Raw genomic sequence first — 18,486 nt, 5'->3', positions numbered from 1 at the left:
GGATGTGCAGTTCCTGTGCAGTTCTCCAGCTGGGCTGCCCAGTCAACCTATAGTCCACAAGCTGGCCTACACATTCGCTCTGCAGTCCGCCAGCTGAGCTGCGTAGTCGCTCTACAGTCCATGAGCTGAGCTGTGCAGTCCTTGCACTAGATGGCTCTAATTGTGCAGCTCTGTCAGACAGATTGTTGATAAATAGTTCTTGTGTACTGAGGCAAACCGCACCCTGCCAGTGGACTCCCTGCTACCTAGATTATTTCCCTTGATGCCAGAATTATGGTCAGTGTTCTTTTCTACCTGAAAGACAATTGATTGATTGAACACTGATTGGCCAGAAATCCCACTCACCTGATGTCCCAGGTCGGTATAAAACACTGTGTGGGTCTGCATCGCCTGGTGTTCCTGATAGGTCTAAATGAGGCGGCTCTGATCTAAATGAGGTCTCTAAGTATAGAGGAAGAATGAATTCCAGCAGCACTCCAACCCTTGAGGGTCAGATTAGCGTACTCCTACCCTACAGCATGACCAATTACGGCCAGTGCAATCAGCACGGACCCAGTCGGGTGCCTGACCATGCATCACACACTTCCTAGACATCCCCAGACAGTCCCTGAGTTTAGTGATTTAAAAAGTGCCCTGGACTGCTTTATGGAAACAGATATATGTCCTCATCTAAAAATGAATCCCAAAGACATTTATTTCTACAATAAATCTTTGTCTCAGTGGGGAATTTGCTTTGCAGAATATCACATAGATTTTACATTGGCAATAAAACGATTTTATACAGTTTTTTTTTGGGCAACAAATAAAATGTTTTAATTCCATAGCAATTTGAATTTGATATTATTTACTGTATGTAATTAATACATTAATTGTCATTGTCTACGTACATTCTTTGTAAAAGTTAATGAAAAATGTTGATCTAAGCCATTGTTTAGTTAGAAATGCTAGGGACAACTGATCTAATGGTCATCACATGACATACGTTTGTGTAATCTGACCAACTATTTTCCCTGAGTCTGCCTTGAAGCTTTGTGCTCAACATGCACAATAATTTACTGTTTACCAAAAGCAACTTGGAAATCATATAAACACTGCAATTGAAAACCATCAATTTCAAATTATCCTCATCTGAAAATATATTTCCATGGTTAAACTTAATAAACTGCTGGGGAATTCAATATTGAACATTTCTACAAACAAAGGAACAAAGAGTTCATATTTCACTAATAGCTTGCTCAATAAACTTTACGATCACCTTGTAAAATTGTCCTCTTTATTGGTTGCATCGTAAATTATATTAACATGGCATCATATCAAGCATTGTAAACATCAAGAATGTGCTCATCTCTGAAAATAATTTCACATTTTAAATTATTATTCAGATTTACAGGAGCAATCAATCATATTTGATACTCTGACTGAATCAACACGTCTGTGGAATGTTTAATGTTATTATTATTATTTCATCAGATAATTTGAATTACCATTGTGAGTACTGTTGAACTACTTCCGATCTTTAAAAGATTCACACTGCATTTTTTGTGTTTATATTCTGGCAAAATATGTACATCAAAAAAGGTCAAGTATGCGTTCCTACAGTCTTCATGAAACATTTATAACACCCTCATTAACAAGCATAACATCTTAATGAATGCTTCAAATGCAGTGAAATATGCAGTGTCATCTGAGCACTGATATTGCATAATTCACAGCTTCACGAAGGTTAAAAATACACATTATTTTAAATGATATTCCCAAATTTAAAAGAACATGAGCAATTAAGGTTGCATGCGTTTATGAATCATTTATAGATGTTACTCTGTAGTAGACGTGTTATAAAACACGCTTCCTGAAAACCTTTTAAATCAGGAGAGCCTGTGAGCTATGAAGACTTTGAGAATGTGTAACTGTTCAGAAATTTGCAAGTAAAAGTACATCGATTTTAAGAATTTAAATCCTTTACTGGCATTTTTATTTAAAAAAAAAAACTAAGTAGTTGGCAGTACTTTGTTCGTTGTATTTACAAGGTTGGCTCCTCTTCCCCAGCTATCTTCGGCCTCTTGTGAAAGCAGTTTTAATTTTGTTCTGGCCCTTCATTATACCAAACACTTGCCCACATTGTATTGTTTAATAATTCATGCTAAACTTGCCCCTTGTCTACATTTGATATTACACTTCCCCCTGGATAACTCTCAGATTCCGGTAACTCATGCCTGTGCAGTTAGCTCCAAGCTTGGAGAGAAGCTCCAATATTGAAAAAATGGCAGGATGTGATTAATGTATGCAGGCAGCACAGTGATGACGTGTCTGTACGTGACAGCTGTTCACAAAAAGAAAGAACATCCAATCTGCACTCTCAAAAAAAAAAGATGAAAAGTAATAAAGTTACAATGCATGTGTGTTTATTTCATTTTCAGGGAAATTGAAAGCTATTAACCAAGAAACACATCTGGTGAACAGTATGTGAACTGTTTGTTCAAAGTAAGCTAGGGATGCGTCTTATGTTGTCATAAAGAATAGGCGTCAGTTTTCTTATGATGTCGTAGATGACTGGGTATCAGCGAGGGAACACTAAATGGGCAACAATGGTCTGCTGAGGTCCAGATGGTTTCTAACAACCCAGCACATTTTAAACTACTTTGAGCATTGGTAATGAATAAATGTTTAAATGTGCCAAGCATTGTGATAAACAGTATACCTTTCTGACCGCAAGTAGATACCAGTGTTTTTTTTTCCATTATACTTTTCCCATAGAAACATGCTTGATTTAAAATGGAGCCCAACACGCAGTTATACTATTTAATATAAATCTCGCCTTTTTCCATCAGTGATAAGGACAGAGAGAAAACATGTGCTTTGCAATAAGGAGCTTGATAAGGGTAATTGCTGCTTACAGGTTTACGCCCTGTTTGGTTGACCAATCAGTCTGTAATTCTGAAGTTCATATTGCTGAGGTTCTCCTGTAAATTGTGATCAAAGCGATCTCTAACGGAATCTACTGTTGCATGAAACTTACATTGCCACTACCGCCGGTACAAAAGTAGGGCCATGTTTTGATTTTGTTATTCCCTCACAGGAAAACAAGTGTTATTGCTACTGAGAAATGTGTGGGAAAGACAGCTAGAAAAATCCATAAACAGAATAAAATTATTATTAATAGAATTACTCTTCAGTAATTCCACCTGGGCCCAGAAGGAAAATACTTTTTTAATATTTGAAGGGACGTTCCAGCTTTTTAGAAACTCCTTATAAACAAGGCCAGCACACAACACATGCTGATCTGATATCCTAACAGACTTTGATTCCATTCCTAAACAACAACTGTTCTGGTTAGTGCACTTTAAAGAAAATCAGCCTCTTTATTCCATTTGCCAATCTTTCATTTCCATCTTTTGGCAACTATTGGAAAAATAATGTCATCCCCCCAAGGTCCACAGTGTTGCATACTGCATGAATCCTCTTATGATTGCATTAATAATACATAGTTGAACTTGTCTGTTGTACCTCTTTCTTTGGTAACAAGCCATTCACCAAAGCGTTTATGAATTATGGATGCCTACGCAGTTTCATACGTGGATCAGCGAAAGAAAGACTCAAACTGGATCATCCTGCACGCGCATGACACAAACAATCACGCTCATTGATAAATAAATGGATCCATTCCATCACAGATTGATTCTTGCAGTTTTTTTTTCCCAAAGTAAGAATGAAATGCATTTTTTGCGTTCGCATTTTGTTTTTGTTCGTGTAGTCTGTAGTGATGTTGCTTATAAAAGTTATATTTAGACATCCCCTATCTATACAAACGTACCAAATAACTGATGGCAATTTACTTCAGAGTTTGGTACTGAAGCTGTCGCACACGAGTAGATGTGGATAATGATGTTGCTCTAAATAAAATGTAAAAGCGTCAGTCACAGGTTTAACCTCTTTTTTCAGTGCTCTGGAAAATAAACTTGTGTTTCAGATCTCAGAGTACTGTGTGTGGCCTTTAGGGTGTATGATAATCATAGTCGGAAGAGTCATCACATAAATGCACACCCTACAGTTGCACCAATCCTTTGGGACTTTGGGAAGCAGACTGTTACTGACAGTTCCAAATTGTGGAGAAATTGGGAAGAAAAATGTAAAAATGTATTTATTGTTTATTGTGAGTGTAAAATGTGCACGTTATGAAGGAACTCCACTCTATAAGACAGTTTAACCCCAATGGCTCAACAAACAGGTGGACTGTGTCCGGGAATGCCGGGAAGACCAGTTCCTGTGCCGCAACCGGGCCTTCTGCATCCCGAAGCGATGGCGCTGCGACGAAGTGCAGGACTGCATGGACCACAGCGACGAGGAGGACTGCAACCACGGTGAGGGCCTGCGCTTCCGCATCAGCTGTAACCAAGGCGACAGGTTCCCTGCACCTCACCGCTATGCCGTGAGACCGAACAGTCGGAATGTAAAGATCAGTCGGCTCAACTGCTTAAATTGCCCGGGAAGGGACGCTGATTTTAGTGATGAATGCTCTCTGTAACAGCCTTATGGCCCTCCTCCTTTTCCAAGAGAACCTTGGGTTCTAGAATGAATACAGTTTTTGAATTCTTGAGCTAAAATTATACTGTTAAAAATTTGAAGGCAAAACATTATTATATTTGCCACAAAACAGCCCATATAAACAATCTGAAAGACAGCCTGCTTTGGGTGTATGTTGTGTGCGTCATTGATAACACAGTGTACATTGGTGTAGTAACAGATTCATGGCTGATTAAAATGCCTTGCTGCCAAGACTCTAACAGCTAACATATAGTACTGGCACAAATTATGGAAACACTGCATTTATGAACAGATTTTTATGATTAATGCAATCATGTATCTTTTTGGCATAATAAATGTTATGTTATGTTATGTTATGTTATAAATGTAATATTGACATAAAACAAAAATGAATACATAATTAGCGTTGGCTAAAACTATACAAGTCCTGTCCTGATAATACACTCCATAACCACAACTGTGCAAAATCTGAGGGTCCAGAATTGCTAGAGATGAAGCAAATTGACTGAAATCTTATCTACCTAAAGGTTTTTTTTAAAAACACAGGTAGTCTAATACCAATCGGTGTGTAGTGTAAATAAAGTATGCACTAGTTGGTTGTAAGAAGTATGACAAAGAAGGAGAAGTGAAGCTATGTGTGGAGCCAAGTAAACACAATGTTGCAAGGCTATTCCCAGCAAAAAATTGCAAAGAAGCTTAAGATTTTCAGGCGCAGTGTTTAGTAATGTTATGAAAAATCCATGTCAGAATGACGAGTATTTGTTCTAGTAAAATCTGAAGGAAATCAACAAGAACACCTCTACGAGTGCTTGTTATTACTGTGACATTATGGTTGACTGCGCAAAGCTTGTGCTGTTACGAGTGGCTCTATCACTGTTATGAATTTCAAATGAGACATGCCATACATTGTTGGAAAGCTTATACTGTCCTCTACTTGATAAAATCGTTATCAATCTAAACAGAATGAACCGAAAGGTGTTACAACAGAGTAAAAAGGAAGTGTTTATTTCTCAAATGGGTGGTTCAAGGCAATAACTTACTGATAAATCTTGAATGGGATGTCTCTATGTTTAAAAAACAATGGTAAAATTATATATTTATTCCATATTCAGTCTCAGATATTGCTAGTAGAAAGATCTTGTAATAATTACACAATAATTCCTTTGGTTTATTTAAGCTATTGTTGGCTTGATCTTGTTTCTATGATGGAATACACATTTTTGGTGGAATATTTTTATGAACTGCCAGATAGATGCTATTGTCCAATGTGTCATGCTTTGGGGGGTATAGTAGCAGATGAGACTGCAGGTAGGGGGTGCTAGTTAAATGGACAAGCTACGCCACAATGTTGGCACTTAAAAACTTGGTATTCCGCATAGTTGTCATATATCATTTACTAATGAAGCTAGAACACAGTTTGTTGTTTTGACTCATGCTTAGGTTGCAGGAGTACTGTATGAGTTGAGCAATCTCAGGATGCCAGCACCCTGGCCTCTAGGGGGCTTCGGCAAAGGTGTTAAGCACAATGTTTCCAGAATTTGTATCAGTACTGTATTTGAAAGTAATACTGCCGTAAGATATATTGCTGGTTAATGCTTCAAATATGATCACAGTTGTCAGTTTACCAACAATACATCCTGATATCCCTGATGTTTACATCAAAGAATATAGGGTTGTTTAAATATATTCTTTAATCTCTCCATCGTCTCTTCAGACACATTCCTGTTTCACATAAGTGTGTCAGATCAGTCTTCATAGCCTCTGTTTGACTCTTCCTGTTCAGAGAGAGGGTTCATTTCATAAAAGCTTGATACACAAGTCTTCTTCCCACGCCTCAGCAGGTGCTTTGGATACACGACTTTGATCTTTGCCAAGTTACAGATATGGCACTGTTAAAACTGCATTCTTTGCAAGTTACCGGTTACAGATGAATCATACTGTACAATGCTGTGCCTTTTATATGAAACTGATGAATATGGAAAAAATCTGTGTCCATTGTTTGTATTCTAAGACCACAGAGCTTTGACACTTTGAACACATTTTGTGCCTTTTTTAGTTTCTTTAGAACCAGGAGTTTTTATTATTTTGTGCCTTTTTTAGTTTCTTTAGAACCAGGACTTTTTATTATTAGTATATACGGCTAGTGTGTACTACACAAAAGGTCTGAGTGCAGGTTATGTGCTTTCTGATATTTGGTTTATTTTAGCATTGGAATAATTACCCAGAAGCCACTGACTTTGTTCATCAAATTCATATGTATTTTAAATGTAAATGGTACAGTCTTGAACATCCGTTTCAGCTTTCTTCAAAATTGAATAATAACATGTCTAAAAGCACTTATCTTTTATAATAACTAAAGAGCTAAAACCTTGAACTGAAACATGAACCATCCACTGTGACTATCAAATATAATACTGTAGAAAGGTAGCAATTCTCTGGTCAATCTTACAGAGGTTCAAGGGTTGCAACCCTGAAAACTTTATGAATAAAACATTGCATTCAGTGCCAAAGCCTCCTGAAAAGGAGCAGACAGGCAAAGAATGAGTCCAAACGGAGAAAAAAAGTATTATTATTATTATATTTTCCATTTCGAAAGGCCCTTGAATGAAGGTAATTTTTCCCCTCCTTCATGCAGACAGCTTGGTGAGATGTATCTGTCTTGATAAAGCATGCATTCAGCTCAGGGATTCACTGTAAATATAGGGAATCTTATTTCAGGCCGTAACATGGCTTTCATAGGGTGGGTTTGTCATCCTAGGATTTGTGATGTATGTATATATATATATACATACCTCCTCTTTCTTGTACCCATTCGATTTATTTGAACGGAGAAGATGTGAGGAGCAGGGGATCGTCAGAAAAAAAAAGCAATCGAACCACAGCTGTTCTAATTTTTGAGGGCCCAAATCCTATAGCTGAAAGTCCAAAATTATACCTACATCCTTTATATCTACTATACATGAGTTTGCTGTAAGTGATAAGTGCATTATCTGGCTGTTGTACTGTAAACCAGTGTAAATTGATGCAGATAGCGAACCACTCAAAGGAGACATTTGTCAGGGGTACATTTTGGAATGATGCTAATGTGTTTCATTGTACTTCAAGAAATGTTTAACATCAACAGTTACTAGTGCAATCTTGTCTTTTGTTGGTTTCCTGTGCAATGTCATAACTACAACTAGCTACTCTGCAAAGCTGTTAGAATGAATGCCGAAGTGCAATGATTTGTCTTGTATGAACATTTGCCCTTAGTTGCTTTGACTTATAAAGAGAGAAGTGCTGTTGCAGGAGTTGAAGAGAGTGAGAGACATGTCAGAGTGGTTTTTCTCCAAATTTGAAACCTCACTACATCCTTAATTAGCATAGGAAGCCGGTTTGCAATCTGTCTCTGAACTGATGTGATCTCAGTGGCTCATGAACATCAATGGTTGAGCAAGGGCAAGCACTGTAACAGCACATTGTAAAATGTCTGCCGGTGAGTTCTATGTTCTGAGATTAAAATTGTAACCTTGAGATGGCCCACTTTCTTCTGTGTTCTGAACAACCGGGTTGAGACCTAGGTTTGGAGTGAACTTTGTAATTTAAATATTGTCATCTGTTTGGGAAAGTAATTGGTGTGTGTGTGTGTGCATGTGTGCACGCGCGCCCACGTGTGCGTGTCTGTGCGAATCTGTGTGTGCACATGTATGTTTGTGTGTATGTATGCGTGTGCCTGTGTTCACATGCTTGTGTGTGAATATGTATGTATGTGTTTTTCACAGGGGCATATACATGTCGTGCCGATGAATTCATTTGCAACAATACGCTGTGTAAGCTGCACGTGTGGGTGTGTGATGGTGAGGATGACTGTGGAGACAACTCGGATGAAGACCCTGAGATGTGTGGTAAGAAAATATCCATCATTGTGTAATAGATGCCAACAGCCATTTGAAAATACCTGTTTAACCATGAACCATTCATTGACTATTCATTTGGTTTTTTCTTCCGTAAAATTGTTGGCTTTTTATATATGTTCTGGAAAAGGACTGAATTAAGGAATGAAAAATAACTAGCAAGGATTAACATGGAATAGCACAATATTCTGTTCATCATTATATTGTCCAAAATTGCCAAAATAACGAAATTTCAGGAACTACCTGACTGATAATGACTGATGTTTTTGAGTAGAATGCAACCTTTTACGCATTCTGGATCTTAAACAAATCTTTTATTGAATAGATTAAAAATAAATAAATACATAAAATAAACACAAGTAGACTTCTGCCTAGTTAAAAAATTGGAAAAAGTGAATTCATGTCTTTGATCTTTATCTCAGAATGTGCTAGAGACTGTAATATTGGAATTCAGCAGTGTGCTGCTGCTCAAAAGAGTATCCTGACCCTTTCTGAATGTGGGTGAACTTCAGTCACCAGAAAGGGGTATTTTAGACCACTCTGCACAGCCCCTCTTCTTTGAAGACATTTCATAGTTGCAAAGGGCATGGAAGAGTACCTGGCTCTTCTCCTACAGAAAAAGACCAGCAGTCAGCCTTTAATGCACATCCAATTTAATTCAAGTGCTCAATATATCCGACGAGACACTTTTTGATCATAGTGTTGTTCACTAACCCACCGAATATAAGATAAATACAGGATAATAGGAAGGTGACTGATTGTGATTAGTCTAAGCCAGCTTAAATGCGTATCTGTCCCCACACAGCCAAATTTCCATGCCCACCAACGAGGCCCCACCATTGCCGCAACGACCGGGTGTGTCTGCGCACGGACCAGGTGTGCAACGGTGTGGACGACTGCGGGGACAACTCTGACGAGGAGGAGTGTGGTGAGCTGGCCGAAACGTGCACGGAACAATAATTTTTATATTTCCGGCTGGTTTCAGTTTAACGCCTCTATGCCAAGACTAGGCCTGTGAACTGTACAAGCCCATAGAATCACTGCCCTACCCCTCAGAGATGTGCTTACTACTCACATTCTGTGTGGTCTGTAAAGGTTTCTCCCTTGTTGTCAAGGTTATCCCGCCTATAATTCTGTGCTACTTTACCGTAATAAATCAGAAAATCCGCTGTGATAACTAGCTGGTCAGGTATCCTTTCATTAGTCACGCATTAGTGTTCATTTATTTTTCTGTAGTCTAGATAATAGAGAAAAACTGGAAATTTTGTTTAACACAAAAAAGCTTCTGCCATGGTAGGGTTGCTCCTCTGGACACCATGTAGAACGGCACCAGTCGTTCTACTTGCCACAGTTATCATGCTTTTAGGCGTGTGTCACGCACTGTGATGTGCATTTTTCAGTGTAGCTTCAAACAGAGATCACGCCTTTTGCTTCTGCAGTTTCTGTATTGCAGTTCAGAAACTTCAACTGTTACAGTTGAAGTGGCGTGCATTGTCCTTATATTCACGCACACTTATTATCTGGCTCTGGCTGGTGAACAGGGGTTTGTTCGATTTCTTTGTGACACCTACATCTCTCCTACAGAGGGTGTGCAGGGACGGTCTAGGCCATGCGGGAAGGCCGAGTTCGCCTGCAAGAACGGCCGCTGCATCTCCGCTGAGCTGCAGTGCGACCTTTTCGACGACTGCGGGGAAGGAGGGTCGGACGAGCTTGACTGCAAGGCCTGTATGTTATTTCTGTAGCTGCTTTTTCTTTCTTCCCTGGAATCTTCTGAAGGACAGTGGCTTACAATTCAGCTGCAACAAGGGTGTTAGCTAATCGACCATCTCCACTTTAGCTTTTCTCTTCCATTCCTGCGGTTATATTTTCATCTGAAGAAAAAAATCAAGCACTGTTGTGAAGAGAATAGACCAGTAAATTGGCGTTATATATATATATATATATATATAGAGAGAGAGAGAGAGATAAAATATTAATGTACACAATATTTGTAAACAAGTGTAACTGGAGCCAAATTCAAGGACAAATTTTGATTGAATCCCAATGTAATTGTGCTTGATGGAATCCCAGCCATTGTGAGTCATACTCAAGTTAAAGAGTGTGGTTTCCACGGGCGTTTGCAGTGGCTCATCCTGTATTGCTGCTGGTGTTCAGGTGAAAATGCACTGTGAGATGATGCATTGAGACACGCTCTCTCTCTCTCTCACTCCCCAGCTCCCTATGAAGAGGCATGTAGAGGAGGAATAAATCCCTGTGGCGAAGATGCATTCTGCAATCAAACAAAAGCCAATGCGATCTGTCAGTGCAAATCAGGATTTCAGAGAAATGAAAGGAATAAGCGGTGTGAAGGTATAGTAAAGTATTCCTATCTAACCACCTGATACCACTTTTTCCCGTGTTTGAGGCTGCAGTGTGGACAAGGCAAACTGCCATATAATGGCGATAGGACCTCAGTGGCATTCTCTTCTTTTCTAATTCCTTTTTCTAACTTGCATGCATGCATTTTCTAACATGACGTGCATTTCCTACTGTCGTTCTTAATCAGGTTCAAAAGTTTCAGGTTGTTTGTATCACTGTCAATTGCAAAGCAGATTCAGTCATGCAGTTATCATCTTCCCAATCTCAGGCGTTGTGTTAACGTGTACATCGGTATTTAATTATGCCATCTGTTGTAGGCCTAAACAAAGCCGACTTATTTTCTTTTTGTGGGTAACAATTTTATTCCATTTTCAACTGGGATTACGTTCAATGCCTTATGGATCCAAATGGAGACTTTTCTAAGATGTAAAGCTGTTTGTCCTTTTGTTCATTATGCCTATGTATTCAATTAAAATAATCACAAACATTTTTTTTGCTTGATAATATCACTCACTTCAAGGCAAATGAAGCACTTGGTAATTATTGGTGAATTAGTAATAGATCAAAGCTTTGATTTCTGTTTCCATGTTAATGCACAACAATGAGCCAATGGTCCGTAATCATAATTACCCTTAAAGGGAACCTCCACTGGAAAAAAATATTAACTCAGAATTCAGAGAATGGTAAATTAAGAGTATCTCCCATTTGGCATTCCTTGTTTCCACCCAAGTGTTTGCTTGTTGTTTTGCTATTCAATTTTTAATCGACTGAGGCCATTGTTTTCAATCACATTGGAGCAGTGCACTATGGGATTGCTGACACTGTGGCCCAAAGTCTCCCTCATTCACAGGGGTGTTGACTTTTCTCTGGATCCAGGTGGTGTGGACATTGATTTCCATTAATGTATTCAACTGAATGCCTTCATTTCAAACAAATCAATCTATGCTAAAACCACACCCATGACGATGTGAAGTCAACATATTTTCAAAAAGGGTGACTTTGGAACCAGAGTTTATGGAATGTTTGCTGAAGCAATTCAAGTTAAGTAGCTTTGCTCAAGGGTAGCAAATTTCCTTTAGCAGTTCCTTACCTGGGAATCAAACCTGCAATCTCTGCACTGCTGCCTACAGAACTCTCTAGCATCTTTGAGATTGGTGCAGAGGAAAGGTGAGAGTTTACGAGAGAGGACGGAAGGAGATTCGATGCAACCTGGATGCTCTCCATTTACCAAACAAGAGACATCAGCTTCTTCCACCCTGGGTTTGCATAAGGCACTCGTGACCGAAGTGTATGGCGTGGGAAGGCACAACCTTTGCTGTCCATCAGTCCGCGCTGTTGAAGTGGGCCTTACCCTTCTCCTTTTCTCTGTGGAGGAGATGAGATGAGGCCAAATGAGAGAATGAGACGATAAAGAGGAAGAAGTACGACTGCTGTCATCTCTGTGACGTCAACAAATTCACGCATTCCCACTCGCACCAGGCCCTTGAAGTATTGCCGTTAGCGACGTATTCTTTTTCTCCCCAAAGGGTCATCTTTTGTAAGAATAGGAAACGGGAAGACTAACCTTTTGAGGACATTTGCAGAAATGTCACACTTCACTTAAAGGAAGCCTGATATGGCCTTTGTCTCTTTTCTCCTTCTTTAGAAGTCAATGAATGTCTTCACTTTGGCACTTGTTCACACTATTGCACTAATATTAAAGGATCCTACAAGTGCACGTGTGATGGGAATTACAAAGAAATCAATGGCACCTGTCAAGCAAAAGGTAAAGACATACAAGTTATTTTTAGCATTTGTTCTTTGCCTTGTGCATGCTCATTCAGAAAATGCAGAGAACAGTTAAGAACATTGCAATTTTAATTTCATTATTGCTAAATGAAATTGGAAGAATAAGCTATTTGCCAATATTGGCTTTTCCCAACATATATGAACATTATACTACACCAGTATATAGCATAGCTACATCAATGAGCATGTGGTTCAGTGAGACTGCTGGATGGCATTCAACAATGTTTGATTAAAATTAATTTTTAAATTAAATACCATTGATGTCATAATTAGATACAAAGCATCATTCTCAAAAATATGTGTATTCTGTATGTTGTTACATAGTTACATAAAGTGAATGCCATGAGAAAATTACACTGATAGCTGATAAACATTAACCTTTCATTGAATTAAGAGTTGTTTGTGTTGTACATTTTGTAGTAAAAACTGTTAGAATTTGTATGCTTTATTTTATGTTATTATTATAGTAATGACATGACTAGAGGACTAGTTTCATATATATATATATATATACATATATATATAAATCCTTGAAAATGTTTATATTTTGTATAATTAAATATTTAAATTATATATTTTAATTATAATATGTGTAAGAATGCAATGTTTCTTTGTGAATTGCTGTCTTGATTGTACACTGTAACTTGCAACCAAATGGAATTTAGACCCGTTTCATTTTTTTTGCATATTAATGACTCAACGGGCAGGACCTGAAGATCGAGTGCTCTTCATAGCTAATGACACTGAAATCCGAGGTTTTGTGTATCCATTTAACCAGAGCCATGGACACAAACAACTAGCTCGCATCGAGGACAATGCCAGAATCATTGGAATGGACGCTCTGTTTCAAGGACACAAGTTTATTTGGGCTACCCAGTTTAATCCGGGTGGAATTTTTTACAAAGACATCCTAGGCAGAAGTCAAACTAAAACTAATAGTGGAATCATAGTAAGTATTTGTCAGAATCTTTTATTTTCGTTATTTTTTATTTCTTTTTCTTTTTGCAGTCAGTTGTGTCCAATTAGTGATGCAAGCAATTGTTTAAATCTTGTTTCGTACTACAGCGTCAACAGACTTCATATATAGATTTCTTATTGAGAGTGAAATGTGTTATTTTTACTATATACTTAAGCAATTTGGATTTGAGGTCATAAAATGATGAGACAAAAATACTGGCAATCAGCTTTTATTTCATGGTATCTACATGAAAATGAGTCCCCCCATTTTCAGCCGTGCAAAATTAAGTTCACAGATGTCTGACAGGTGGTAAGTGTTGCTCAGTTGTTTTCTTTTGCATAGATTGTTCACAAATAAAAGCAGTTAATGTCTAGTCTTGGTTTTAGTCTTTGTTTTCATCAGTGGTGATTTAACTATGGCTGTAAGTCAACTCATTTGTAAGCTGAGAGAACAGAAGAACACATTAAGAAGGATAGCACAGAAACTGGGTGTATCAAATACAGCATTTTGGAATGTCTTGATAAAGCAAGAAACCACTTGTGAACTCAAGAATAAACACCATACATCCTGGCCAAGGAAGACAATTGCAGTTAATTACAGATGAATCCTAAAAGATGTGAAGAAGAAAAAAAAAACCCAAAGACAATGGCCAGTAACCTCACCAGCTGTCTCCAGAGGACAGGGATGAACTTATCACAAACTGCCATATGCAGAACACTGAGAATTGAATTACAGAGACTACACTGCAAGATGCAAACCTTTCATTAGCAGCAAGAATTGGAAGGCCAGATTGTGCTTTGAGTCACCAGCCGGTGAGAAAAGCACTATATAAATGCAAGGAATTATTATTATTATTGTTGTTATTATTATTATTATTTGATTGCCAGAAGAGTTCTGGGACAAAGTTTTATGGACAGATGAGACTAAAATAAACCTTTAGCAAAGTGATGGAAAGCCAAAAGTGTGGAGGAAGGAAGGAACAGCCAATGATCCAGAGTAACCCCCCCCCCCCCCAAATCTGTGAAATATGAAGGAAATGTGTCTTGGGCATGTATGGCTGCTTCTGGAACCGGCTCCCTCGTGTTTATTGGTGATGTAATGGAGGATGGCAGCAGTAGGGTGAATTCAGAGGTGTACAGACAGATTTTGTCTGGCTATGTACAAAGAAATTCCTCCAAAATCACCGGCCGGATCATCCTGCGATAAGACAATGACCCTAAACACACTGCCTACGCAACCAAAGGATTCATTCAGTGGGTAAAAGTGTAAAGTTTTGACCTGGCCAAGTCAGTCACCTGATTCAAATCCATTTCACTTGGTCAAGAGGAGAGTGAAGACCAAATCCCCCGACACAAAGATCAACTGAAAGTGGGTGTAACTTTGAAGGGCTAAAAAAAAGGCATTTCTGCAACTGCAACTGTGAAGGTCTGGAAAGGCATTTCCAAAGAAGATTCCAAATGTTTGGTGATGTCAATGGCTCTTAGACTTCATGCAGTTATTTAATTTTAGGGCTATCCAACCAAATATTAGACTTTATTTCTTTGATTTGCTATTAAGATCATCTATGAACTTACTTTTGTACTGCTGCAAATGGGGGGACCGAACACAAAAACAGCTGTTTCTGTAAATTGGTGAAATATATACAAGACTTACGCCAACTCGATTTGTTTTGTGTAGGATCATAGAATGTTCATTTTCTGTCTGTTTCCCTGGTGAATATTTCAGATTTACTAATCTTATATCTTGTTTTTTCCCCACACATGTTTCCTATTTATATTAAAAATGCAAATCCTGCCTACTGCTTTATAAGTCACATTAAAGACACCCCTTGGTCATTATCCTCACTTTTGTCTTTGGAAAGTAGCACTGCAATAATTTGAGGGGCATTCATGAGTCAAAGTAGATAGTTTTTGTTTTTTTTTTCTCCCCCCTTCCAGATTTTGATTTTCAGTTAACAGCATACAGTGTCATAATCTAGCCGATTCCCTTAGACGGACACATTACAGATGATTGGCAATATGAGGGCTACATATGATTGTCTTTGCCAATATGAACCATGCAGTTTTACTCCATATGGTTCGCATTGCTAATTATCACCACCCAAGGTGACTGGCTGTACTCGTTGTTAACCACCTCAGCCAGATCCACATCAGCAGGTACTCCATCCCAAATGGAGGCAGCGTCCAATTACCCACACAAGTTTCAGATTTTCCTTCCTAGAATTGGGAAGCAGTCCCTGAATCACCCCTGTGTCTCACAGGTTCTTTAAAAGTTTCTTTCGGTAGTTAGAAGATCTTGGCAGTGGGAGGAAAAGTGGAGATTGTGTGTAAGAGCTGCTATTTGTTCTTAGCACACGTAAAGTACTGTGTTATGTGTGATTTCAATTCTGAAGAATGGATGAAATTAGGCAAGGGTGTGGGTGGTACTCCTCTGGCTCAGGGCACCTTGCTGAGCCTGAGAAACCTATCACTTATAAACCTAGCAGCACATTGTAGTGGCCATATTGGCCATTTTATATTATTTGTCTAGGAGACCAAATGACAGCAATACTCCTGAAGTCCATTGTAGCTTCTAAGAGGACTGCAGCAGGGTGGTATCAGTTTGATTGTTGAGTATATGAGTTTTCACTGTCTGTGGGTGTGTGTACGTGTGTGCGGGCGTGTGTGTATGTGCGTATGCATTTGTGAATGTATCCATATGTGTGTACGTGCACGCGCATGCGTGTTTGTACATGCATTAGTGTGTGGATCAAAGGTATTGAATGGAAGAAGTGGCTCAAATTAAGCCTGTTAAAGTTGATAAATGCCCTGACTTCTGGCCGTTCCTTCCAGTGTCCCGATTTTCGGAGGCCGAGGGACGTGTCGGCCGACTGGGTAACTGGGAATATCTACTGGACAGATCATTCGAGGATGCATTGGTTCAGCTATTATACAGCCCATTGGACGAGGCTAAGATATTCCATTAATGTGGGGAGACTAGGTGGAGCGAGCTGCACTCGCTTGATTACGGATATAGCAGGGGAGCCCTACGCCATCGCTGTCAACCCAGTCCAAGGGTAAGGCCTTGTCTTTCATAAGCACCGACTGCTTTTCACTCTTCGCGTTGTGACTGATGCACGGTCTGTTTAATGCAGCGTAGTCGGTGCGCAGGTTTTAAGTGTGCATTCAGATGGAATAAATTGCTAAGTGCCCTCTCTTCAATGTAGTAAGTAATGCCAACGATTGCTTGAGGTCTTAAAAAAAGATTTCTACTCCTTCATTTCTGTCCCATTGTTTGCGGATACCCGAGATGGCTGGTGGGCTACAGTACGCAGTGAGAAGCTTGAAAACTTGCCTTTATTTGCCAGTCATCAACATTATTATTATTATTATTGCTGTTTTGCCCTTCCATACGCGGTCAGTGCAGTGGAGCATTTTCAAAAAGGTGGGACAGCCTGTAAATGTGGTCAGGGAGCAGGAAGGGATCTTACAGAAACACATAGGTCTAAATGTAGGAAATGCCTTTCCTTGTAAATGCTTCACGCCATGAAAAAAACACAGGAAGCGGGGGGTTCGGTAGCCCTGTTTCTGTAGAGTTTTTTTTTTTTTTTTTTTTTTTTTTTTTTTTTTTTTTTTGGATGTACATCTAAGTGACTCCGAAGTCTTCATTTCAGACAGTCAGTCTTTCAAAGGAAACCACCCTTTCATATCCTGTATGCTACCCTGAAAGCTGTGGTATCAGACATTTTTTGGAATACGAGTGTTCTCTGCTTTTTCTGTGCCAGTAAAGGATGTGAGACTGGTTTTTCTGTACAAATAATAACTTGCTAGAAGGGCTCTTCTCTGTAAAACATTTCAGTTTTTTTTTTCTTCTGAAATTTGCATTGTGCATGTGTATGTAATGAAATATTAATTTACAGAGGGCTTTTGGGTGGCTCGCTGTGGCTGACAGCGAACAATTTGCTGTCGTGTCCTTTGCATCTTCCTCCAACTCGTGTATGTGAACTACAGTGTGAGAGAGAAGCGGCGGCTGACATCACATGCCTCGGGAGGAGAGTGCACGCTTGTTTCGTTCTCACAAACCAATAGGGGAGGTTGTAGCTACGTGCGCTAACGTATACAGTGGGGCATTCCAAGTTGTGGAGACAAAAAAAAGGGGGTTGGGGGGGGGGATTAAAACATTGAATCTCTGAAAGCGTTCCATTGGTTGAACAAACTAGACCCTCATGTCAATGGTCCTAATAAAAGAAATGAACTTTAATAAATTATTTGTCCCTCCAACAAAAAGAGTTTCATCATGGAATCCCATAATTTTGTGATGAGTCAGTTAACAACTGAGAAAGTCTTGTTTTTCCCTGAAACTTAAATGTAATGTGTGCTATATATAATGCAAAAAAAAAAAAACCTTTGCTTTGCCCAATTCCGCAGGATGATGTACTGGACTGTGATTGGCGACCACTCGCACATTGAGGAAGCCGCCATGGACGGGTCTGCGCGCAGGGTCCTGTTGGACAAGAACCTCAGGAGGCCCACAGGTATTCGTCCAAGCGCCACCCGAGGCCTGAGGAAGGCGATAAGCGAGCGGCGCTTTAGTTCTCCAAAGAATCGGCTCTTGTTCGTCCACCAGCTCCAGCGTGTCCCTCCGCCCCCGCAACGCGCCTAATTAGCATGGCACCGCATAGCGACAACGCTTTTCCCAGGCTTCGTGCTGTTCGCGTTGCCGCAGAGACGCAGGGCGGAGCCAGGAGAAGAAAAAAAAAAAAAAAAAAAACGGCAAAAAAACAAACCCTTCACTGCGCGCGTTGAGTCCTTTTAATGGTGACAAGCAGACTCGGAGAAGGGGAGAAGAGGGGTCGCTCCGAAACAATGGATGGAAAAGGAAAGTAATTCGAGGCATTGACACAGCTTGTCATTAAGTCTACTCCAGAGTCCCGAGGGAGGCTGAGCGGTGATCCCGCTCTCTCGGAAA

General features: G+C 39.5%; 1 protein-coding gene across 4 annotated transcripts in view; it reads left to right on the top strand.

The window, feature by feature from the left end:
* The window catches only part of LOC118223692 (low-density lipoprotein receptor-related protein 1B-like), a 400,652-nt gene that overhangs the window by 357,135 nt on the left and 25,031 nt on the right, over positions 1-18,486 (top strand). For 3 of the 4 annotated variants that reach the window (XM_035410580.1, XM_035410579.1, XM_035410578.1), the window contains 9 exons: positions 4,226-4,358; positions 8,304-8,426; positions 9,241-9,363; positions 10,020-10,160; positions 10,650-10,784; positions 12,439-12,558; positions 13,289-13,530; positions 16,371-16,594; positions 17,946-18,052. In XM_035410580.1, coding sequence (XP_035266471.1) covers positions 4,226-4,358; positions 8,304-8,426; positions 9,241-9,363; positions 10,020-10,160; positions 10,650-10,784; positions 12,439-12,558; positions 13,289-13,530; positions 16,371-16,594; positions 17,946-18,052 — 1,348 coding nt within the window. Of the gene's footprint in view, positions 1-4,225; positions 4,359-8,303; positions 8,427-9,240; positions 9,364-10,019; positions 10,161-10,649; positions 10,785-12,438; positions 12,559-13,288; positions 13,531-16,370; positions 16,595-17,945; positions 18,053-18,486 lie in introns of those variants that run through there. The other variant, XR_004764484.1, reaches the window with a different exon arrangement.

This window comes from Anguilla anguilla, chromosome 3 (genome assembly GCF_013347855.1).
Source record: "Anguilla anguilla isolate fAngAng1 chromosome 3, fAngAng1.pri, whole genome shotgun sequence".
Taxonomy (NCBI): domain Eukaryota; kingdom Metazoa; phylum Chordata; class Actinopteri; order Anguilliformes; family Anguillidae; genus Anguilla; species Anguilla anguilla.
Note: the sequence above shows the minus strand (reverse complement) of the source record. Positions and strands in the feature narration are given on the sequence as shown.